The following is a 24,800-nucleotide window of genomic DNA, read 5'->3' as shown; positions in this document are numbered from 1 at the left end:
TAATTTCAAATTAGAATTCAAAATTTTAATTTTTTTGTTTTGTTATTGTTTCTTTATTTTGGAATCACAAAAATAACACACAGACTTGAAATATAACACCTACATTATCTTATAAAAGTTCAAACATTAATTTTTTAAATAAGGATGTTCACTTTGCTAAAAATCAAGAAATCTTTCAGCTCAAAAGGAAGATTAATACTTCATGTATATATAAAGATAAATTAGTCATAGTTAGTAGACTACCAAATGATTTAAAATATATTAATTCTTATTCATTTTTTATTTATAAATAAAATAATCAAAATATCATTAATGCAATTCTTTTAAGAACATATTTTTAACAAAGTTAAAAAATTTTAAGTTAAATCCCCTCCTCCAAATTCATTCCTAACCCTAAAATTAAAAAAAAAAAAAAAAAAAAAAAAAAGGGATGTCACATTTAAAGGAGAAGGAATATATATAAAAGTTAATAACTTAAGAATTTTACTCACATCACTGTTTCTGTATCATTTCTTTTCACAAGTACTCCAAACTGGGGTTCATTCACAAAATCTATAGAATATTCTGTATTAAGTGGAGATTCTGCAGGAGGAAGAGGGACTTCAATAGGAACTTCAAAACGCTTCTTAGCTTTATCTGCAAACTTAGAAAAGGAGCCTCACTACAAAGATTAAAACAGATGGCAACAGATTATAAATCATTCAAATAAAATGATAGATACCTTAAATTTGGGGATGATTTCACAATCTTTATTTTTGAATAGTTTTGTTATACAAACAACAACACAATAAAATAAATTCAGAAATTATAGAAAGTTCACATGCTTCTCTTCATAGAAGAACCTCCACGGCATCAATCATTGAAATGTTTTACTATAATATTTATCTACTCTAACTTTAAGCAAACAACCATATTCAAAATTTTGTTAACTTTAGTTAAATTTTGTCAAAAGTATAATATAAGACACTTTATAATTATTTCTTTCAAAGCTATTATTTTCAATAGAAAAATCTGCAGAACTCTGAACTGTTCTAAAGAAAAACAAAATCAGCTAAAATCTATTTTAAAAAATGATAATTTGAACCAAAGAAATAACAGAAATAAAAAAAAAATGAATAAAATCAACAAGAATTTCATCGAATACATTTAAAAGAAAAACAAAGTTGGAAAAAAAAAGGCATTAAGCTAACAAGTACTTCAGAATTTTCAAGGCTAATAACATTCTTAATTCCTAATAATTTTGAAAAAATGTGTTAAAACTTTTCAATAATATAAAAGTGAATGCATCAAAGTGAAAAAAATCAAGAAGTTCTATAATACCTTCAATCTGAGACGATTTTTAGTTTCAAAATATACTTGAAGACTTATAGTTTCCATTTCATCACCAAACATTTTCATTTCAGTTGTTCGGACTAAATCAACGTGGTAACCATTTGATGTTTTTCGTATTTCTTGGTAAGTATAACCATAACCATCTGGATAAAAACATAAGGGTTGAGACTCTTCTGTTCTTTGAACCCAAATGCATCTAAAAGAAAGTGTAAGTTGTGTATTTATATAGAAAGTACATATTATTACAATGTAAAGAAGAAATTATAACTTCAAGATCCATTAACTAAAAATAATTATTTCAGATCAGTTTTTCTGTATATAGGATGAATAGTTTCTACACTGTTTTGATATACATGATAAATAAGAAGATTGTAATACATTTATTCCTCTGAATATCCATATTTTTCTGATGGATAAATTAGAGATCACACAGGCAACTAATTTATACTAGTAAGTCTTAACATTTTTATCATTCACTTAATTTAAAATAATGTTTAAATAGTTAATTTTAAATTTTAAAGTACTTTTTAAAAGATGGCAAAAAAAAAAAAAAAGAATAATGAAATCTTTTTTCATACTGAAAGCATTGTTACAGCATTTAAAAGACAAGATTTCAATGAATTCAGAATTTGCTAAAGAGAAGAAAGTTAAAATTGTATATTAAATTTTAAGTATTTTAAATTTGCCAGAAATACAAACCTCATTTTTCATAGAAACATTTAAAGAATTCTTCTTCAGTAATTTATAAATTAAGATTGCAATATTTAAAAATAAGAATCAATATATACAACAAAAATATATTTAAAATCAAATATCAACTTACCCTCGGTCCAAACATTTTTCATAATTTAATGGCATATCAGGATTACAGTCTATTCTTATAAAGAAACTGTTTATATATACCTCAACATATAAAATAATACAAAAGAGGGCAATCAAAGCCATGATTGATAAAGCATAGAATATGTACCATTTTGCCTGTTTTAAAAATATTTCTTTTCCTTTAATAGTGATTGAAGAAGGCAGTTTAAACTTAATTCCATCAGAATTAGGCTCGTTGTTTGACATGTTTTAATAAAAGAGAAAACATGGATAAATGCACATTCTAATAACAAGATAAAAATTCTCAAACAAGAAAATGTTAAAAAAAAAAAAAAAAAAAGGCTAGATAAGATAAAATACGTGATGAAAGAGAAAGATCTTTCAATGAATCTGGTAGCCAGAGATTCTACTTTATTGGAAAATTTCGCAATAACGAACCAAATCCTAGATAAGAAAAATAATCGCAGTTAGCGAGAATTCAAAACGAAACCTATTGTTTGGCGCAAGTGAGTCGTCAAGGAAAATTTCGCGGATTTACGAAGCAGCATAAAATAAAGGAATGTAACAGTACTTTCTGAAATTATGAATAAGAAAGAATAGACCTACCTTTTAATAACGTTCGTAAATAATATGCAAACAGCCTTGAGTCGTGCGGCGAAATTGTCCCACTTGTTTGTTTATGTTCCTCTCTGTTTTGGAAACTGATAGTCACGAATGCGACTCAGGACACAAACATCACAAATTAACACTCATATTTCGAAAAATACCTTTGCATCATGAAAATTAAATTAAAACACGTAAATAAACACTTTTTAACCGAAAAGTTAGTATATGATATCGAATTAGCAAATTAAATGCGGTATAATAAAAATGCCAATCTTATTACATTTATAATAAATCTGATTATTATAAATGAAAGGATAAAGTTATTTATTTCTATTAATATATTTTAACAATTACATGAAATTCTGTATAAAACATAATATGCATACCCAAAACTCATTTTAAAGTTATTAAACAAATTAATTCATTTTCTTAGTTAATAACTGTGACTGGGAATGAAATATAACCATGGCAACGAGATGTAACTAAATATTCATCGAAATTTTTGTTTCTGTCTTGCTTAATAACAAGATAACTTTTGTCATATAATATAAATATTTGGATTCTGAATTAGCTGCCCAGCAATATTTCATTGACATGACTGAGTATCAAAAGATTGTTATTGGAAAAAAGTTCAAAGATATTCAGATTCCTTCTGAGAATATATATAATTTAATATTACGCTCTCCAGAAATTCAAAATAAAACACCAAGGTGAGACTTCAAAAAGTATTATGCTAATTTTCTTTAAAAAGAAAGTAGTCCTCTAACTATTACTCACACAAATGGCTGCATTTCTCTTTGTGTGTGTGTGTGTGTGTGTGCGTGCGTGTTTGTAAGGGAAAAAATGTAGATAATTTATGTGAATTAGAATATATATTATATTTAAATCAATTCTTTTTCATAGCTTAAATATTTTTCTAATTATTCCATTATAACTTGGATTCGTATGCTTTACTTTCTGATTATTTCTAGCAATTTATGAATGCCATTTCAAGATGCTTTGGGGTTTTTTTTCCTTCCGATATTGCAATGACACGTATGAAAGAATAGAACCCAAAACAAGACATAGGACCTGAAATCCAGATAACAGAGCAGCCTGAACTATAAATTATGTACTGCACTATTACTTGTTGATAGTAAAAAAACGAACTGAAATAAAAGTGGCACATTTTCCCTAACCAATAATTGATATTTTTTGCAGATACCAATCCAAGTACAGCAACAAAACGAAGAAGTTCTACGGGTCAAAAAAGAAACCGCACCAAACGATGGGATATGCCAAAACACCATTAAAAAGTCCAGCAGAATACCTTAAAAAACACACAAGGGAAACGAAACCGAATAAAGGTCAGTTCAGGTAATTTTGAAATAATATAATATTTAGAAAAATAATAATGAAAAGTAAAACAAAATTATTGGGTGATTTTATTATAAATAGAAGTTGCCAATTAAAAAAGATTTGAAAATGTTAATGTACTTACAAAAATAAATAAACTGACTATTAATATGCATGAAAAGATATTACATTTTAATGAATAATTTTTTTAATGTATATTCACAAATAAAAGCACAGGCAAAAGGCTGCTCTCGAAATCTTCCTGAACAGATGGTATGTTTTTTTTTTTTGTTTTGTTTTTTCTAATCATTATCAACACATTTTTATTCATATGTCTTGCAAAAACTGTCTCAAAAAGCATTGAAAATAGAAAGACAAATACAGATTCCTTATAATTTTTTTAAAAATAATATTTGTATAATCTGTTTGTGTTGTACTATAAACTTTAGCTATACTTGCCAGTTAATTAGTATTAATTTCTTAAGAAATTTCACTTTATCGATTTTAGCTGGAGAAACAAAATTAGTCAAATGTTATTCTTGGTTGTTAAGAAAATTCGAATAATCTGCATTTATATAAGGGGCAAAAAAAAAAAAAAAAAAAAAAAAAAGGTGAAGGAGATGAAGATAATTGCAATATTCATTTCACTGTTTTTTTAATGTTATTTTAAATTATTATTAGTATTTACGTATTACAGTGGCCCCCCCATATTCAATCTCCAAGCAATCGAGATATACTGCTAAAATTATTGATTTATGTGTAAATAATCGTTTCGAGTGACTAGTTGCTTAGCTGAGAATATTGGTTAGATTTGATTTCAGATAAATTGTTTGATACACTGCTATGTTCATGATTCCATCAAATTATTTTATATTAAAACTATGTTATTTCAATAGTCTTACATCAGTTATGTTCAATGAGTGCATGAACCTTTCTGATGAAGTCAGTTCCATAACATCACAGAGCTGTTAAAAATGTAAATATCCGTTCGTATATTTTATAAATTTCACGAAATATTTATTTCACTTTTTTTTATTTGTTTTATAAATTTCGTAGATATTAAGCAGAATCTTTCTTTTTTAGCTTTCAATGATAGAAGAAAACTAGGCGATTAAATATTTTATAAAATAATAAAAACAGTTTGAATTTCAAAAAAAAAAAAAAAAAAAAATAGTGAGCATTTATATTTTCAGAAATTATTGCGGAGAAATGCCAACATGCAGTTCAATTTTTAGTTAGATAAAATTCTATTTAAGGTTCCAAATATATAGCACCGACGTGGACATTCTTACATTCTTACCCTTCAAGGTAAATCCGTGTGCCTTCGGGCGGGTCGGAGAGTTAGATGGTTGACTTACCCTTCAAGGTATCGCCCCCGGGGCACCTCGTAATTGAGGATGAGAAGTTTCCGACAAGATGGTTGGTTCTCGCCATACATTGGTACACGAAAAGGTGGGGGTCTGGTTCCTCCTATCGATGACGGGACGGGAAGGGTTGTACCGTGGTCGGTGATGACTCTTAGGATTCAACCAGAGTTCCCGAAAGTGTTATTGTATCGGCGGTCCGGTCATTCAGTTTTTTTTTATCCGAGTGTTTTCGAGGCGGATCGGAGAGTCAGCGATATGACTACCCGTCAAGGTATATACGTGATCTAGTTTGGGGCCTATAAGCATACATTCATCTTTATTATTTGTAAAAATAAAGATAGTGATAGTCTTGAATCTTGACGTATTTCCAATGTCTCTGAATAAGCTAGGGGCTCGCTATCTCTACTAACAACAAAGATGAATGTGTATGCGTGTTGCTCTTTGTAGGCCAGACCATTTGACCTAGAACTGCCGACTCGACACATACACACTTTGGAGGGTGAGAATGTACGTTTGAAATGATTTTTTTTTTGAAATTTTAATTAATTAAAAATAAGCGAAATTTTGGAATCTTCGCACCATAATTTTAGAAAACATTACAAAGCAAAAGCGATTTTTATATCAACTCAAAATGGACAAAATGATCTTTTCCATGATAATTTTTTTCATATAATTTCTTTTTCTATTTTTAATGAATAAGAATTTTTAAGGGCATTTGACTACATTGTATTTCATCATTTCATAAATGTTGCATTTTCATATATTTCGAATCTTTTTCATTGTTGCTGATAATATTTTGTCCTAGCTTTTTTTCTATTGTTGATGGCCAAGATATGAAGAATTCGCTTATTTTTATTTTCTCGTACAAGGAGCACAGAGAAAGTATCGTAAGCGTTAAAAAATTTTGGCTCGAGATTTTGACGAATTTTCACCTTGAGTTCGAAAAACACGTTTTTGGAAACGTCCTGTGACAAAGATACCTCAAAAACGCTTTCAGCTAGACGGGTGAAAATCCTTATACGGTTTTTACACTAAATCTGTAGATTTGTATCAAATTTTGTGCTTCCAAGGAAGTCCATCCGTCCGACTGTTCGAATATAAGTTGACTACAAAACGGGAAAAGCTGGATAGATAAAATTGAGTATACTGATTTAAAATCTATAATATAAACATCTATTAAATTCTGGGAAAATTCAAAAAGGGGTTGATCGTCTATTGATCCGTAATGTCTGAAATATGTCAATGTGAAAATTTAAAAACGTAATCACTTAAATGTATCAAATTTGTTATGGTATTTTGTGATTGCAAGTGTAATTCTGTGTCAAGTTTTTGTTTCAATCGAACGAAGAAAAGAAACATTTAAAACCAAAATTCGATTTTCGGATATTTTTAATCACATTCTAGGGATTAAACCCAAAAAACGAGTCAAAGATTAAACGAACTATCCAGTAAAAATATTAAATTCTCACCAAATGTTAACATTTCATAATTATTGTACACCTATACTATAAAAGGCGCTCTCTTGATAACACCTTTATTAGAGGGTGAGAGAGAAAGTTTTGGGTAGATCACTCTCGCTTGGTTTCATATGGAATTGCTTTCAGAAAAAGAGATGCTTTTAAAGAAATTTTTAAAATTTTTTATACTTATAGTTAAAATTTAATTTTAGAATCACGCAATAGCCAAAAAGTTTTAAATTGCTCCCATTACTAGATATTGATACTCTTTCTTGTGATGTAGTTGAGCGTATAAAGATATAGAATGTAAATTAGGAAAATGCATTGCACAATGAACGTAATCGTGAAAGATCTCTAAGATAATGAGAGTTATATGCTTATAAAATTTTGAAGGTGCTGAAGAAGACATTAAGATCAAATTGTACAAAATATTTAATTAAATTTTTAACCATTATCCCTGCAAAAAAGCCAAAGGCAGCTAATAATATAAATACCGATGTTTCCAACGTTTTATTTGTGCTACTAACATCGCTTCTTCTCGTTTAATACAAAGCTTATAAGGTTGAATAACGTGAATAGGATTTTTATGAAATTCTGCTGTAAATATTCAATTTATGTTAAAGCTAGGTCAGCCTACACATCTGACATCAGTGCAAAAACTGAAATAAAAAGAAAATTTAAAGCACCTTAGACATTGCGGTGTATAGTAATCCCTCGGCAGACGGACTTTAAGATAAAAACGCGCGTCTAGTACTTTCTTAGTACAATTTAGCCCATATTTTAAGACCAATGAAATGTTTCATCATCGTAAATTTCAAAATACATGAAATATATCGTAATTATTCAATTCAAGCGGTGCATTTAATGTGTTTTGAAAATAAGTAATAATAATTAAGCTTATTACTTTCTACAAAAAAGAATTCCCTCTATCCTTTTCATAAATGTTTCATTTTAATGGGTTTTATGAAATGTCATTTATAAATATCATTAATGACTACGCATTTCCCTCACATCTTCTCTACCCATTTTACAGAGCTCATTTGTCAAAATGGCGGGATTATATATCCTTTTTATAAGTCATTAAATGCATTAATAATTTTGGATTAATTACCTGAAATGACAGAAAAATCAAAATAATTGCGTTCTGACATCAGATATTGTACGCTAACCTCCTTTGGGGATTAACTGGTTAACCAGGAATTTTTTGTATGCAATTTAATCTTATGACGTTCTTAGCAAAATATATTTAAACTCTAAAATCCCAAAATTTGAATGCGTTTAGCTCACACTATTTTAGAATCATGTTATGTTCATTATATTATGCTGCTTTTTAATTTTCTCTTATGTGAAGTAAAAGCTGAAATTTAAGCTCAAACGCGAAGTGATTAACCTAATCCAGTAATATGCATGAAAGCACATTTGTAAAAAATAAAAGGATAGAAAAAGGAATTAAAGGTTAAAGTTTTGTTCGTAATACTGAATATATTTGAAAATTTACATAATATATCAAAGGATTATGGAATAAAAATTTCTCTGACTATATGGAAAAAAAACCCAGAGTATTATAATAAAAGAATGAATAGAACGATAATATATTTTTAGACGTTCAGTTTTATTAAAACGAAGGTCAATAGTGTTTAATTATTAATTGAGATATTGGATGCAGGCATTTTAGCTCAGAAAAATGGATCATTTTAAAAAAATTGCATCATATAATAAATTACAATAGATGTTTGAGATGAGCTTCAGTAGAACGCAAAATATTTGTTTTATTCAATGCTGTATCTAATTGTGTCTATGATTATTAAAAACATATCTATAGTGTAAGCACCTGTCAAATTTTGAACCAAAACGAACTTAGGGTTGACTGTCTGTCGGTCTGTACTTTCAGAAACGAATACACGCGCTCATTCAGAAAACGCAGTGACATAAATATGTCAAATACGGTATGAGAATTTGTGACTAAAGTGCAGTTGTGTCAAATTTTGGTTCCAATTGGTTGAGAAAAACATGTCTAAAACATAAATTCGACTTTTGGATATTCTTAACACATGTCAGGGATTCATTGCCAAATAACTCGCTAATTATGACGTGACAGATTCTGTAGAAATACTAAATTCATGCCAAAAGTTATATTTTGTAACTATTGTAAACCAGTATCATGTAAGGTGTTCTCTGGCATGACAAATTTATTAGAGAGTTTGCGAGAAAGGTTTGGTAATGCCACTTCAGCTGCTTATTCATTATGTTTGCACAGATTTAGATGTTGTCTCCTTTCCGACGATTTAATTTGAAACTTCTTTCAAATGAATTATTTTAATGTACTAACTTATAACGAATTTCATTCTGCTATTTTTGAATGAGCGTTCCCGCAGACGGATAGATGTAATTCAAAGATACTGTTTAGTTCGGATTCAGAGCTGCCTGAAACGAAGATTCGCAACAATTTATTTGAAAACTACAGTTCTTTGACCTGTATAATTCATAAGGGTGCAAGTAAAAAAAAAGAAGTTTATTTTAAATATTGTTTCACCATCATAAATATTACCCTAATGCAGTCCTTTAACCAGATTAATTGAATTTCATCGCGCTATTTAACTTTTAGTTCCGTAATATTTTCGTATTTTAAAATTTTAGTGCTGTCAGATAATTTACAGTTAAAATATTGTTGACCTCTATGTAAAATTCGTATATCTAATATTTTTATTGTAATTGAAAACCCGTGAAATTTAATAAAATTCACATCCGAATAATAATATTTTAATTCATAATAAAATTCCCTCCTTTTTTTAATAAACACCGACAAATTCATTTGTTTAAAATGTCTTTACGGTATTCGAATTTTATCAATGAGCAATTTTAAAAAAATGGGTTAAAAACATATTTCATTTGGTATAAAAATGAAGACGTCCATTAATTTCATAGGAGGGAGGGAGAGATCTCAAATAAAAAGGCTGAATGATGAATGGATTTAAAAAGTAATGGAAATGCATCAGTATTTCAATAAAAAAAAATGTTTATAATTTGAAAAATTGTACTCTTATGGCGGATAAATTTGAATCGTATTGTTCATTTGTTCGAAATTCATGCAAATAAAAACGAGAAAAAAAATGTCTTATTTTGCTATTAACTAGATGAGATTTGCTTTAATACAGGTCCCCGGTGGGTGACACTTTTTGGGCGGAGTTTTCAGCACAAAATAATTAAGTATATCTCAAGAACTACTACGAATTTCGGAACTAAATTTAGTATACATACATAAAAAAGTCTGCTAAATCGAATTATTAAAAAAAACCAGTTTTCGTAATGGGAAAATTTTGAGATGGTAGCTATTTAATAATGTTAATTAATTCGGTTTATCAGATTGTCTGTCTTAATCTATTTCACAAAAACCTTCCCCTTAAGCCATTTCCATCGACGCCATCGACGAAGATGCCATAGTAAATAACAAAGTTACGGGCGCGTCCCTTTTTTTGTTGTTGTTGGCGATTATACCTATTGCGAATATTAAATTAAGTGGCATATCCCTTAGAAAATGCTATATTGTTGAACAAATATGTTCGTTCTTTTGCTGTTGCAAAAGAACGAAAATATATTAAAATGACTGAAGTAAAAGAACGCTTAGCTATCTCTACTAGAAATAAAGATGAATGTGTGTGCTTGTGTCGGTGTTCTACCAGGGCCCAACCATTTAATCTAAAGCTACAAAATTTGGTACATTTGGTATGGAGGATAGAAATGTATAACTCCGATAATTTTTTGAAATTTTAAATTTAAATTAAAAATTAAGCTAAATTTTGTTGTTTTTACGCTGTAATTTCCGGCACTAGTATTGCATAAAACTGGATTTTACACCGTTCCAAAATTTTAAAAATCTGTCTTTCAAAAATACCAATTTAAAAGTGGACCACATTTTTTCTTGAATTCGACAATTTTTAAAAATATTTTTTTTTTGTCTAATTTCCAACAATAGACTATGCCGAAATTCAAACCGTTTTCATTATTCCATCAAATATTTGATTCCCCGATTCTCTTTCATTGTCGGAAGCAAGGAAGGATACTATTTAATATCTGTATAGCTTACAAGACGAAAAGAAAAGTAAAGTTACAATACTTCCACATTCAGAAAAAATTATGAACTAGATATTTAAGTTTTTAACAACACTATGATGTTACGGATCTGACTCCATTACAAAGGTTCATGTGCACAATGAACATAGCATATGTAAAACAATTAAAATAACACCATCTTAATTTCTGACAGTTAGATAGTATTATGGATATGAAGTTATCTCTAAACAGTTTAACCAAAATTAAATATAACCAATAGCTACTAAGAACTAGCTATTCGCGAAAGCGGCTAGTTAGCAATAAAAGCTTTTCTTAAAAGAATGACTGAAATGCTTCTTCAGCAAAAAAGCTAGTTATGAAATTTCTGTCAATTTACTATGATTTTTCTAAAATCACTTGATTAAAAAAAAGCAAGTAAGATTCAAAGAGACGTTAATATAACTAAATCAAACGAAACTAAACTAAAACATATAATCAAAATCTTGTATTATGAATTCATGAAAGAAAAAAAAAGTAGAGTATTGTACCATCTGTCTATCAAAGACGGCCTGGTGCACTAAAAGTGACATAAAAATATGACTTTAGTTCCTATATGGAGGGTTAGATTACTTAGAAAATTTTGAAGAAAAAACTAGCTCCCATTTCTGATTTCGCCAGGGAGGAAAAGACCCCCTCTGTAACAGCCTGCCTACAGAAGCACGCAATTAATTGCTATTGTAATGATTCAACTTCTTCCTGGGTGACCACTGTGACATTCCTTTTTCCCACACTCGATAATGTACATTCCGGGCCATTCTTCATCAACGAAACTCCCACAGTGTTAAGTGCCTCCAGATTGCCAAATGGAAGACCCTCCTTTTAAGTACGGTCATCTGGCCATTTAGTGCTAATTCAGATAAGGAACCACACGTGCGTTTCCCAGGGAAATAAATCGTGTCTTCGAAAGGCGACAGTGTCAAACACTCCAGATGTCCAGATGTCCTTCATTTTCCCATTGTGGAGGGTAGATCATCAATGGACATTTCCCACGATTGGCGACCAGAGACGATTCAGGTTGTTCTGAATGGTGATTGGGTAACAGGGAGTCTGAGAGGAAAATAAAAGGTGAGATTTTTCGGAAGAAGCGGAGAGAAGCTTCGTGTGAACCAAAGAGAGAAGCTTCGTGTGAACCAAGGAGAGAAGCTTCGTGTGAATCGGACTTCTGAGTAAAATTCCACCCGAAGAAAATTCGGTGGATTCCGAGAGCTATCCCTGGAGTAGCCTCAGACGCCAACAGCCTGTTTAGCTGTTCTTGTAGAATTTTTTCCTTCGAAATTGTTCGAGGAACTATTCTTGTGTAATTTTCGTATTGTAAATAGCATCATTCATTTAACCTAGATTAGAAAGAGTTGTTTTTATGTAATAAAGCTGTAAATAAAAAATTTGATCAGAACGCTACCTGTTATTGGTTCGAGACTTTACACTATAATGCATCACTCTACCAACATGAATGCGGCCAAAACTGTGAGTACAGTCAGAAAATAACCTTCATCACCCACGCTTTAACCCATCTGGCAACTTGTGAGATTCAGGTTTGTATTTCAGAAGAAACATTTTTTTTAAATTAAAAAAAAAGTAGAATGGCTTAGTGTCCTTTAACTGACCATGAATATTACATAGTGGATGTCAATACTTTTTAATTTGAGAGCAAAATACAAGAAGAAAACGTGGGTTAGTAGGCGTTATTAAATGATTTTGCTGTTCTTATAAAAGCTATTTTTATTAGTCATTGATCTTTCTTTTAAAACAAGTTGTAGTATTTTTGGACTCCTGATTACATGACTTGATAGTTGTCCCACGGGTGGGTGCACCTCGTCATTGAGGATGAGAAGCTTCCAGTGTGGATGGTTCTCTCTCGCCACCCCTGTGGATACACGAAAAGGTGGGGGTCTGGCTCCTCCCATCGATGACGGGACATTGTACCGTGGTCGGTGATGGCCCTCAGGATGCAACCACAGTGTTGCTGTTGTTGCGGTCCGGTCATTCAAGTTTTTCCATGTGTCTTCCGCCGGATCGGAGTAGTCAGTTTGTGAAGACTTGATAGTTATGGCACAGAACTATTAAGATTTCTTTTTATGCAGATAGCTGGCAGATTTCAGGGTAACGAACAAAGAGGGCTACGAACGACTTGGGGAAGAGAAGGGGTTTTAGACGTGAAGGAGGCGAAAGAGTAATTTTGGTAGGTCCGTTCTGTGTAAAAACTGTCTAGCATTCTCTTCTTGTGAGGCAGAATCGAACGATTTTGTTTATTAGAGTTTGAATGAGGGAAAAGGAAATAACCAAATAAAGAAAACTAATTTAAAATACGAAATCTTTATTGCGGTGCGATCTATTAGACGCTATATGTTTTCAGTTTTTAATTTAACCCTCTCGATTCCAGCAGGGCGGTTTGGGGCGGTTTGAGAACTTACCCTATAACAACCAAGTGGGGCGGTTTGGGGCGGCTGCTAGCCGTTTTAGGGGAGATGGTTATTAAAAGCGGTTACTCTACTAACACTCCAGGTGGTCCTCGTTATCTTCGACAATCGCGGCTTTTTCACAGTAGTTTCTTCTGTGCCTTAAGGCGGTAGGGGTTGAGGAGGGATTCAGTAAATAGGTTGTTGGCGTATATTTTGTATTTTGAAATTGTTTTAGTTTCTATTTTCATGTGTTGTTAGCTCAAAATTGGAAAGATTTTATGGCCATTTATAAAAGAAATTTTCCATTGAAGTGCTCTGCTAACGATGAATGATATATAAGGATACCGACACGTTGTTTATTTTTCGGATAAGTATCAGCTCTTTTCAGTATTAAGATTATTGTAATGATATAAAGACAAACTATTGCATTGTCACTGCTTCCTATTCACATCGCAGTTTTCTCACAAAATGTGTAGCGACTCTTGTTACTGTAGATGGAAGCCGTTTTAAGCGGCGGTCCAACGACCTGCCACCTCACGGATTTGGTCATATATCTGACATCCAACCCACTGGGGGACCACAGTCCCCCTTCGTCAGTGGTACGCCTGTAGTTTCCCGCAAAATGTCGGTAGATGGATAAACATCAAAGAGCCGGAAAATTTGTTTGGGCTATGGGGGGGAAGGGAGTCAAAGAAACTGAGGGTTTTGAGCGGTCGAAAGGGGAACGCGTGCCGCTTGAAGATTTCTCTGGTCGTGGGTCCGCTGCCACAGTGGGGTGTCAACGGCCGGATGATATTCACAGATGTGGTCATAAAACTGTCACCCTTCCTTCGTGGTTCCACCCCCGCCTGTGGCAGTGGACCCACGACCAGAGAAATCTTCAGATGGCACGCGTTCCCCTTTCGACCGCTCAAAACCCTCAGTTTCTTTGACTCCCTTCCCCCCCATAGCCCAAACAAATTTTCCGGCTCTTTGATGTTTATCCATCTACCGACATTTTGCGGGAAACTACAGGCGTACTACAGGCGTACCGCGGGCGACGGGGGAGTGTGGTCCCCTAGTGGGTTGGATGTCTGATTTATGACCAAATCCGTGAGGTGGCAGGTCGTTGGACCGCCGCTGAAGGAAGGGTGACAGTCTTATGACCACATCTGTAAAGATCATCCGGCCGTTGGACCGCGGCTTTACACTGCAAGCGTCTTATTCTGTCATCAAAGGACAGTAGAATTTCTGAGGCCAAGTACAAACTTCCGCTTTCAAAATAGCAATAAAAGACCAGAAAAAAAATTGGGAGTATTCTTTATTGCCCCCTTCACAGAGTGAGATAAGTTATATAAATACTGAGTTTCTTTTTCAAATGCCATTCTGAAAATTTCTCTTCAGTTGTGAATTTCTACTCTTTATTTTATGTACTGTGAATCGGGTTTTTGGATTATCAGAGTAATTTTTTTTATTGAAACGCTTATTATATTTTCATTATGAGTAAAAGAAATCGTGAGCACATTGAAGAAGAAATTAAAGCACTTTTACTTGCTTCTGATGAAAATGACTGATCTATCAGCGAAGATGATGGTTGGCCAAAAAAATAATACTTTAGCTCAGCTCTCGTTTATTCTAAACAAAGAAGCAGGAGATGAAACTAATGAGGATCAGATAAACGAGAGAGATGGAGATGAGGAGTCAAAAAATTTTACATAATTTACTTATTATCAAAAATTTGCAAATGATTCCCTCATGCGTAAATTTGTGGAAATTTAGTATGAAACTTTCTTCCAAATTTTTATCTTGACTTAATAATATAGAAAACTTCACATAACGTTTTAAAGGCAGATTTTCAGCATGACAGTTTATACTAAAAACGTAATATTTATGATGAATATAATAATAAATGTGTTAAATCTTCATGTTTAGTTAATGAAAAATGTAATAGTGATGAATGTTTTAGTAAAACGTTCAGGCTGAAAACTGAAGGAATGTATTTTCAAAATATATTTCGCTGAGTAATTTTTCCCCCGAATTTTATTTCATAAATTTTTGTATTTCAGTATTAAATAAAGTTTAAAAAATATGTTATATCATCTATCGAATTGTTTCGATAGATGATATATTAAGTCTGACGTAATATATTCCCTTGGTTAGACAAAAATTTTAAGTTATATTTTAAAAGATTAGTAAAAAAGAGTGGCAAAATAAAGATATTTTTGAAATATATATTTACTCCACATTCTTTTTCGATTATTTAATGTAAAAGCAAGAATGCGTAAGGTTTTGGAAACAAAATGTGAAAACTTCTTTAAAAATTTAATTAAAGTTTTAAAACTTTTCTCTTAGTATCACTATCGAAATTACAAAATAATATTTTACATTTAAAATTTCAATGAAGATAACCGTTTATACTAAAAAAAAAAAAGAATGCTAAAGGCAATAAAAAAAAATCTTAGCTAAGTGTTGAAAGAGCGTATTATTTTCGAAATGTCTTTCAAAAAGTGCAGTAACATTTTTTTTAAATTCAATGAATGTTTTTATTTTGGTATTCATTGAAGATTTAAAACATTATCTCGTCTATCAAGGAATTGCACTGACATCTATACTATGTAAACAAATGTACTAATTGCATTGATATATGCACAATGTATGTTCTACATTAGCATGTAAAAAAAAAAATTACATGCTAATATATGACATATTATTTAATTATGGGAAAAAAAAATTTAAAGGCCTAATGAAAATAAGATGAAAAGGTGTTTTGAAATTGCTAGTAGAGCCAGTTTTTATTTAAATGGTTTGGAAGCATAACATAAAACTTGCAAAAAAACCCCCCTATTTTCTCAATTATAAAATAAATTTCATATTTTTTGTAAAAAAAAAAATACCCCACAAATACGAGAGCGAAACGCTTCACATTAAAAAATGTAAATACATTGGAATAAAACTCTTAAGTTGATGGAAAATGATTCTCGTCGTCGAAAACCACAAGGCAATTATTCAAGATAGAGCGTCGACAGTTTTATTACTTAAGAGTGCGGTGGGTAACTGCCCCTCAGCTTGGAAGAGTCCATGTCTTCCAGAGTCACGCTGAGAAAGTCTGGATGTTAAAGGGAGTGCCGCTTGAAAAGTGCTTGGTTGTTAAAGAGTTAAAATATTGTAATTCAACAGTTATTTGCATCATTATCAATCAGCTAACAGCAAAAAAAAAAAAAAAAAAAAAAAGAATAACAGGCGAATAACGTAATTTAGAGCGAAAAATTAAATTTAATTGTTAAACTTCTATTACTTTCTTATTTATTAATATTCATTTCAATGAATGGCTTGTTTGCCTCTTCCGAAAATTAGTTATTTATAACATATTAAAAATGTTGTTTATTTCCAATACAAATTCGTTTCCTATTTTCCGAAATTACTGAAACGACTGTTATTAGAATTAAATAATATATTTTCAATTGTGCATCGTTGGTTTATGATAATATCAGTAAACAGAACTTTTTCTTTATAACTATTGTTGCTCCAGCTGTTTTTGGTTTTAATCTTGAAGCCAGTCTGAAAAATGTGCACTAACAAAAGGTGTGGGCACCTTGGGCTAAAAATTTCTGTTATAGTAATATATTCTAGCACTTAGCATAAGTGAAATTATTACAAATGAAGTAAAAGAGGGCACGGTGCCAAAGTGCATGCACATTTATGCTTCTTTTACAGAAAGTAAGCCTTTCTCTTGTCTGGATATAAGCCATAAAAGACCGCCAGTACCTAAGAAGGAAGATGCCCCTCTAATCATTCACGAAGGCAAAGACAAGAATTTCATCTCGCTGAACAAGCTAGATGTTATAAGGAAACCCGCCTTGAGACCGGCCAGGAAGTCAGTGGACACTCAGAAAGGAGATTCATTTTTCTTAGAGTTTTCTGGTTTAGTACCGAAATTCTGCATGAAAAAGGTAGGAATTTTAATACTGCTGATAGACTTAATGAATTTTAATTTTGTCAGTTCCTTTTAAAAATCGTTTTTCACAGCCGTTGATAAATTTTTATTTTAGCAAAAAAATTTTCTTTGTCACATACGAAGAGAAAGAAAAGAAAACGTTGTCATCATCAAAAAATACAATTCCGAGAGTTTGATGAGTGCGAAAAAAAAAAAAAAAAAAAAAAAAACCTCGAATGGAATTATGTCTGCTTTTGAGCAAAATAACTCGAAAAAGCAACAACGAGATGCATGAATTTAGTATGTGATTTCATCACTTAAAACAATAAATCAATGCCGAATTCAAAACTAAAAAGAGATCAGTCTTCGTTGCTGTATCATTTCAATATATGGCGAATCGAAAAGTAAATTATTCTAAAGTATGGAAATATACTAAAAAGTCAAAGGGAGATACAGAAAATATGCATGAAACATAAAAGTTAGTTTCATATGCTCTTTAAATATTCAAGTAGAACGAGCGTTTATTTCCTTAACCATTACAATTATAGAAAAATTTTATATATATATAATTTCCTTAATTTCATTAAATAAGATATCGAAATGTATGAAAATATTTGCCTTCTGTAGAGGGCGATGATAAAAAGTTAGTAGAACATTAAATTTGTATGCTAACCTATAGGGGGAAATACGTGTCAGTGAAACGTTTCTTTTACACTTCTTTATAAGGACATAAATTTCCATGCTTTCTATCTACAAAAATTGCTAAGATATTAAAAAGCAAATTTGTTGACTTAGATAGTTTTTACAAACTTTTGACCGAAGTTTGAGCGAGACTTTTGTTATAATTTTCAGGGATACTATGCATATCACGAAAGACTTTTAAAAGACTGGAATCAAAAAATAATTACTCATTTTAACTATTATTAAATTCAAAAAAATGACACGGATATTACATTAATTGAAGTCCTTATAAACTCGTCTAAAATGAAGAATTCAATATCTAAGTTGTATTATATACTAAGTTGCATTCTTTTAACAATACTTGCGTATATCATAGAGCTGGGATGTAAATGGAGGGAGCGAGTCGCTTGTTTCTTCTGGATGTAAGCTTATCCAACATGAGACACGTGACTTGCAGTGATTCTTAGAATGAGAAATTTCCCTTTTTGATGCCATATCGAATATCTTGGCATACTCAGAAACTGTCGCGCAACCTTTTGCTTCCCAGCATTGTAAATTTAAAAGCGATATTTAAATTTTACTCTGAAAAAAATTAATTTGACTAAATTGGATTTAGAGATTTTTAGCTGCAAAGATTTGTCGATCTGACAAATGCGAAAAAATTTTTAGCAAATGCTACAGATAATTTTCTGGTGGGGAAGGCAAAAAATTTCAAATACAGGAAGAAAATTTTCGGATCAAATTGATTTTCATTTTAATATTACATTTTTAATAAATAATTTCACAAATTTTTGATTTGAAATTTTCTTTTCTACTTAAAACTCTACTCTTTATTTCAATCATTTTAAAATTATTCCTTTGCAGGAATTTGGAGTAACTCCAAAATACCTTGTTCAGCGACGAAAAGATCTTCAATATTCTAATGAGTTATATCAGAAATCACATCCCAATAGGAAATTTATTAAATTATCTGAAGAAGAAAGAAACAATCTACTCGAAGTAAATATCGTTGTCCATTTTTGGTGATTTTTATCGCTATTTAGATGTAAATGATTAAACACATATTTTTGCATCGAGCCTATTTACTCTTTATATGCAATTTTATCACAGTATGATATAATTTGTTTCTATGAAAGAACGATATAGTTCAATCCTATTACAGAGTAAATAATTCATAGTAATTTATTCAAAGTATAATAAAGAAACTAAAATAAATGTGTGAATAATTACATCACGATTTCTATATTTGCCTGATGTAAGTCTGTTAATTTACTTAGAAAATAACACATTATTGTTGCATGAAGCCTGACTAAAAGATTATGATAAGCTTTCATTTTAGATCAGAATCTGCGTAAATTTAAATAAACTTGATAGATAACTTAGATAATTGATAATATAGATCTTTCTGAATGAAGTTATAGATATGGAAGTAAAAATGAATACAATGTGTATAAAGATAAAAGGTTTTAAATATTAAAAAGTTATTTGATGAGGTTTTTAAAATTATTCAATTATCTAAGATTTTCCCACAAACTATAGCCGTCTAGTTTTTAGCGATGTATAAAAACATGGTAGCTGCACTCTACCTACTTTCCAAAGCAAATATTACATGTTGAACAGAATTTTAGAACTAAAAGTATAAGCTAAGCATTAAATAAGATAGTACAGTTACTATTACGAGAAAAAGTCTGTTTTCATTGCTTTTCTGACAAGAAATATAATAAAGTTACGGACCCGGTTTGATCAGAAATCACGCCAGTTTAGTTTCGTTATATTAACGTCCTGTTTTAAAGCAACACTAGGGCTATTTTGGAATGAACCTCGTAATTTTGAACACCAGTCAGACGACGAGTATGACCCCTGAAATCACTGCTGGAGCAGTTACGAATAGATTTCGCATTTCGTCCGTTCTCACAGGAATTACGAGTGAGATCACTTTCGGTGTCTCTTCTTTGTCATTTCTTTAATGATTAGTTATCACTATATTAAAAACTTTATTCAATGTAAAAGCAGGATGGATTGTTAACGTATTATTAAATTACATATAGTTTATAATGATGTTATGTAAATTAAAATAATTAATAGTTTTAAGTTATATATAAACGAATAATTATATATATATATATGTGTGTGTGTGTGTGTGTGTATTCCTACGTAATACTTGTCGAAAAGATTGAAACATGCATGAAATTAATTCATTACAGAACTAATAAATTCGAGATTGTATTTTGGCATAAATCTTACAGGATGAGCCCCCCCCCCTTTTTTTTTTTTTTTTTTTTTTTTTTTGTTGATGATCATAATTCTTGCGATATTTTTGTAATATATAGCGTATGCAGTTAAATTTTAGGAAAATTTTGTGAAGAACCATCTTGGGAATAACTGTTTAATATTTATCCAGATATTTCACCAAGCAAACAAGAACACTACTGTATGCATAGAGAATATCAGGCGAATCTGTCTTTCAGAAAGCTCCGGCCGATAAGTGTTCGTTAACAAAACATTAGAATATTGTTCTTTTAATTTTCGACGAAAGGTCTCAAAGTTCATTTTTTTTAAACCTAAAGAATGTGTACGAGAGAAGATTTCTATGAAAACCCCAAATCTAATTTCTCTATCAGCTTACCAACCGCGTCAACGGCAGAATAATGCCAGATGTATTTCAGCTGTCTTTAATCTCTAGAACAATCTTCCCATGAAAAGACAGGAAACGCGAAAGAAACCGCCTTAGCTATTTAAGAAGCGGTTACCTTTTTAAAAGTATACGTTCGAATGATTTTTTTTCTGTTATTATTTTTTATCTTATTGAAAGAATTCTTTTTTTATTCTTACAATAATACAAATTAAATGCCAAAATGATTTCTTCTACTGGAAACATCTTTGACGAAATGCGGAGAAATTGGTGCACATTTAACAATATCTTCTGAAATGTTACGTGAAGTGCAGAGGTTTCTAAAAGACGTTTACTTAGATTGAACCATTGCGAAGTTACGGGATTTTATTAAAAAATACCGCAGAACTCTTTCTATGTACATAACTCTCTCTCTAATAATCTGCACTCTCTTAATATTATAAATACCTAAATATCAAGCTTAACAAGAAGCTGACGAAGAAATTGGTTGTCAATAGACGGTTGAATAGAAAGGGGGGAATATTGCGACCAGAAGGCAATTCCAAATATATTCCTGTCGCTGTTTATTTTGAAAAGCCACAGTATGTAGTTTTGTGAATTGTGCTGGCTTCATGTTTGTCAAACACCAGTAAAGTCTCATCCTATGCTTTATCTCGTTTTTTTAAAAGAGTCATTTGCTCTCCCTCTTGCTTCAATCAGCAGTCTTTGTCCACATTTTAATGCTTTTATATATTGCATGTTTATTAAAAAGTACAAAAAAAGCATAAAGAATATCAATGCAATTTTTTTTGTTAATTTAAATTTATTACAATGAATTGTTTAAAGTATTATTATTTATTTAAAATAATAATACTGCATATGTTTCTTAAGACTCAAATTTATCTAACCTACCTTATAAATAAAAATTTAATTTTCTGATAAAATGTTAATCTAATAAAGCTATTCACTTTTAAACTCTTTAAAGAAAGGAATTCTTTTAAGGCTGTTAAAAAAATAGATTGGCATGAAAGATTAATACCCCCCCCCCCAAAATCATATTGGGTTTTTAAAAAATTAATATTTTTGAGACACTTACAGAAAATTTTCATAGCCTTAAGTAATTTCAGACTGAGAAGCAGCGTAACGAGATTTGGCCAAACAAGTTTCTAGAAAAAGAATTTAATTTAATTCAGTTTTTAGATTGCGCAAATTTAAAAAAAAATCCTTTTAATAAATTGCGCATTATAAGGAATCTCTTTTTTTACCTTTTGCTAAACAGGTGGATAGTTTCTACCCCTTTCTTATTGAAAATAAAAATTAATGCCCAAGATTGGTAACTTAAAAAAATTTGCAAGAAACGAATTTTAAATGTAAACTATTAAAAAAAGTAAAAATATTCGTTATTATTTGATATTCATTAGAATGCAGGGATTTTTGTTGCAAGATTAAATTGAATTTAAACCGATAACTGAACCACATATTCATTTCAAGAAAATATATTGATAGGCCTGCTCATATGCGTGGGACGCAATAACTAAAAAATGCTATAATCTCCATGGGCATATTTTAACATATGGTATTTGCATCTTAATTGTGGAGCAGTGTGTCTGATTGTATATGGAAGAATTGTTAATATCTTCATTGGTTTGTCTATACGTATGTGAAAATTAAAAAAAAACCCAAAAAAACCAGCAAGATAGATAAACGAATTTCAGCACGTTGTCTTAACATCAAAATTTTAGACATAAATTAAGTTTTGTAGCACATCAGTGATATAGTGCATTCTACTGACTTAAATTGCTTGAATAATTATTTCAGATAGAGATTCTGGCTGTTAAAGAGAATACGAAGGCAAAAAAAGTCACTCATTCATATTTACTCTTTGGTATCTTATCATTTACACGGGATCAGAAAATGTTTCGAATAATTTCTGTTGAAAGTCAGATTCTTCATGCAATCAGAACGCTATTTATTTTTTCATTATCACAAAATATTAATGGTATTTACTTATATCAAAATTCGTTTCCCTGCCAAAACTTCTAAATAATTTCACTTTTAGCAAATAACAGTTTCTCTCTCCTCCTTTTAACCGGTATGCACATGAATAACAAAAAGAAATTCTGATAGTCACTATTTGAAGTTTCAAATTTCATGGAAAAGGGACGAAGTAGTTAAAAAGAACCAAAGAAATTAAGAGGAGTTGAGATTAAAAGACTTAAAACCTTTGACGTAAAGAAATATGAATGATAATAGCATTTCAAAACAATATATTTTTCTTCCAGGGTCTGCGGGCTAACTGGGAGCGATTGAATACTCAGTACATGTCATTACCTCTCGTCATCGACACAAAATCACTAAAGAGTAGGAAACTGGAACTTGAGAGAAAGCTGGATCTCTTGGAACATGACATCTATTTTCTGGAAAAGAATGAAGAAAACGATATCTATGTATTGCCTGAATGAGTTCTCTTGATCTGCAGGGAACTGAGAGCATGAAGACTGATTAAAAATTTTTATACATTTGAGTGATTCAAGTTTTTAATTGAACTAAATAAAAATACAAAAATTACTTGGCAGAAGAATCACTGGTGTTTATAATATAACCGATAGCTTTCAAAAAGGGAGTTCAAAAGCAATATTCGATTCACTTTGTACTTTATATAGTTTCATATATTTGTGATGAGTAAATAATTCCTCTTTTTATCTTAAAGATTTCTAATCCCCTTGATACTGAAACAAATCAAAATAACTGAAACATCGATAGAATGGGTGATCTAATATATACTATTGCTCCTTGAAATTTATAAATCTCTTGTTATCGGGATGATAAAGAATTTTGAATTGTGAGGGAGATTTCCGCTCATTAATTGACTCTGTCGCACTCATACAGATGCATTTTCTATGATACTGTTAGTGACTTCGAATCAACTTTTCCTACACACAGTTTAAATTTTAGTGGTGTGAAATTTAATTCATTAGATAAGGTAGCCAGTTTTATGTACAATAAAAAATACATGGATTTAATGATAATCACATATGAACACTACAAATGATTCACGTTAATCTTTTTGTTTCGAAAACTTCAACTATCCTTTGCCTATTATTTACATTTTTATTACAAGATTATCAGATAATATTTAGGTAATATTCATTATTCGAAGTGCTAATAAATTTGTGATGCGTGTTTAGCTATGAATTGTTATTGCTTAAGAATTGATAGCGACTGCCACAAACAGAGGTATTTAACAGGAACTATAGCCTGTCAAATGTTACTTAGAACTTCCAATAAAAAGAGAGTATGGTAGACTAATGATAAAGTTTCGGTCTCGAGGCTGGATGGTTTTAAGTTTGAAACTGACTTTCGCCAAAGAACCACCGCACCAGAGGATCTGGAGTACGATAAATCCGTTAGAGTCAATGTTCTTCCAACAGTAAGGTGCAGAAGTTTGGAAAAGAGGGGCTAGCACTGACGTAATTTCAGTCATTTGACTTCGAGTCAGAACTAGGAAGTCTGACAGAACTAGGAAGTCTGACAGTATGACTAGGAAGTCTGACAGAACTAGGAAGTATACAGTTATCGTGAAACTTTTAAACCGCTTGTAAATTTGACTAAACTAAAATTAAAAGCTATCAATCAATTAAGATAGGTCACCGAACTTACAAATGATCTTTAGATTGATTACGAATAAATTGCTGGTTTTATTATTATATCTTCACTTTTAGTTGAGCATTCTAATCAATAAATACAATATATTATCGATTAAGATACAAAATTTTATCGTCTTGTATTTGTATTCAACCCGTATTTTGAAATTGAAATGCTATCGGCATTTCGATTTCAAAAATATATGTCACAACACATGCATTCTGAAAATTATGAATTATGAGACTCCATTTTCTGCGAGCATTAAATTGATTGTAACATTTGATTGCAGTAGAAAAAAGAAGCTCAAGATATTAGATCCAGTATTAAAATTGGAGGAAACAACACATACTTTAAGTGGAAAAGGAATATAAAACAAGAATTAAATTTCCCTCTGCCATCGGGTGTTTTGAATATAATCAGATTGTGAAAAGTATTATAAGCGATAATAAATGAATTAAAGAAATTTTAACAATAGATTATTGTTACGAATCTGTAATGCTGCTTCAAAGCATAGTTGGTTCT

General features: G+C 30.8%; 2 protein-coding genes across 7 annotated transcripts in view; one reads left to right on the top strand and one right to left on the bottom strand.

The window, feature by feature from the left end:
- LOC129957601 (probable maltase-glucoamylase 2) overlaps nt 1-2,877 on the bottom strand; it is a 31,181-nt gene extending 28,304 nt beyond the window's left edge. Inside the window, exons 1-3 of one of the 4 annotated variants that reach the window (XM_056070029.1) lie at nt 2,761-2,877; nt 1,321-1,528; nt 492-643 (exon numbers count right to left, since the gene is read on the bottom strand). In XM_056070029.1, coding sequence (XP_055926004.1) covers nt 492-643; nt 1,321-1,398 — 230 coding nt within the window. In that variant the 5' untranslated portion in view covers nt 1,399-1,528; nt 2,761-2,877. Of the gene's footprint in view, nt 1-491; nt 662-1,320; nt 1,529-2,155; nt 2,486-2,760 lie in introns of those variants that run through there. The other 3 variants (XM_056070023.1, XM_056070042.1, XM_056070036.1) reach the window with 3 other exon arrangements.
- A 410-nt stretch (nt 2,878-3,287) lies between these two features.
- LOC129961996 (enkurin-like) lies at nt 3,288-23,119 on the top strand. Of its 3 annotated transcripts, none has more exons than XM_056075652.1 (5): nt 3,288-3,470; nt 3,961-4,106; nt 17,122-17,357; nt 18,887-19,021; nt 22,916-23,119. In XM_056075652.1, the coding sequence occupies exons 1-5, from the start codon at nt 3,355-3,357 to the stop codon at nt 23,093-23,095; spliced, it is 813 nt and encodes a 270-aa protein (XP_055931627.1). In that variant the 5' UTR covers nt 3,288-3,354; the 3' UTR covers nt 23,096-23,119. The 3 variants fall into 3 exon arrangements, with proteins under 3 accessions (XP_055931627.1, XP_055931628.1, XP_055931629.1); XM_056075654.1 differs by lacking the exon at nt 3,288-3,470 and adding an exon at nt 3,811-3,871; XM_056075653.1 differs by lacking the exon at nt 18,887-19,021.
- Nucleotides 23,120-24,800: the final 1,681 nt, after the last annotated feature.

This window comes from Argiope bruennichi, chromosome 2 (assembly GCF_947563725.1).
Source record: "Argiope bruennichi chromosome 2, qqArgBrue1.1, whole genome shotgun sequence".
Lineage (NCBI taxonomy): Eukaryota > Metazoa > Arthropoda > Arachnida > Araneae > Araneidae > Argiope > Argiope bruennichi.
The sequence above is the reverse complement of the archived record's forward strand: the minus strand, read 5'-3'. Positions and strand labels throughout refer to the sequence as shown.

Coding starts and splice junctions, on each gene's coding strand:
- LOC129961996 (XM_056075652.1), top strand. CDS start 3,355: ATGACTGAGTATCAAAAGATTGTTATTGGAAAAAAGTTCAAAGATATT. Junction 17,358..18,886: donor CGAAATTCTGCATGAAAAAG/GTAGGAATTTTA, acceptor ATTCCTTTGCAG/GAATTTGGAGTAACTCCAAA. Junction 19,022..22,915: donor AAAGAAACAATCTACTCGAA/GTAAATATCGTT, acceptor TTTTTCTTCCAG/GGTCTGCGGGCTAACTGGGA.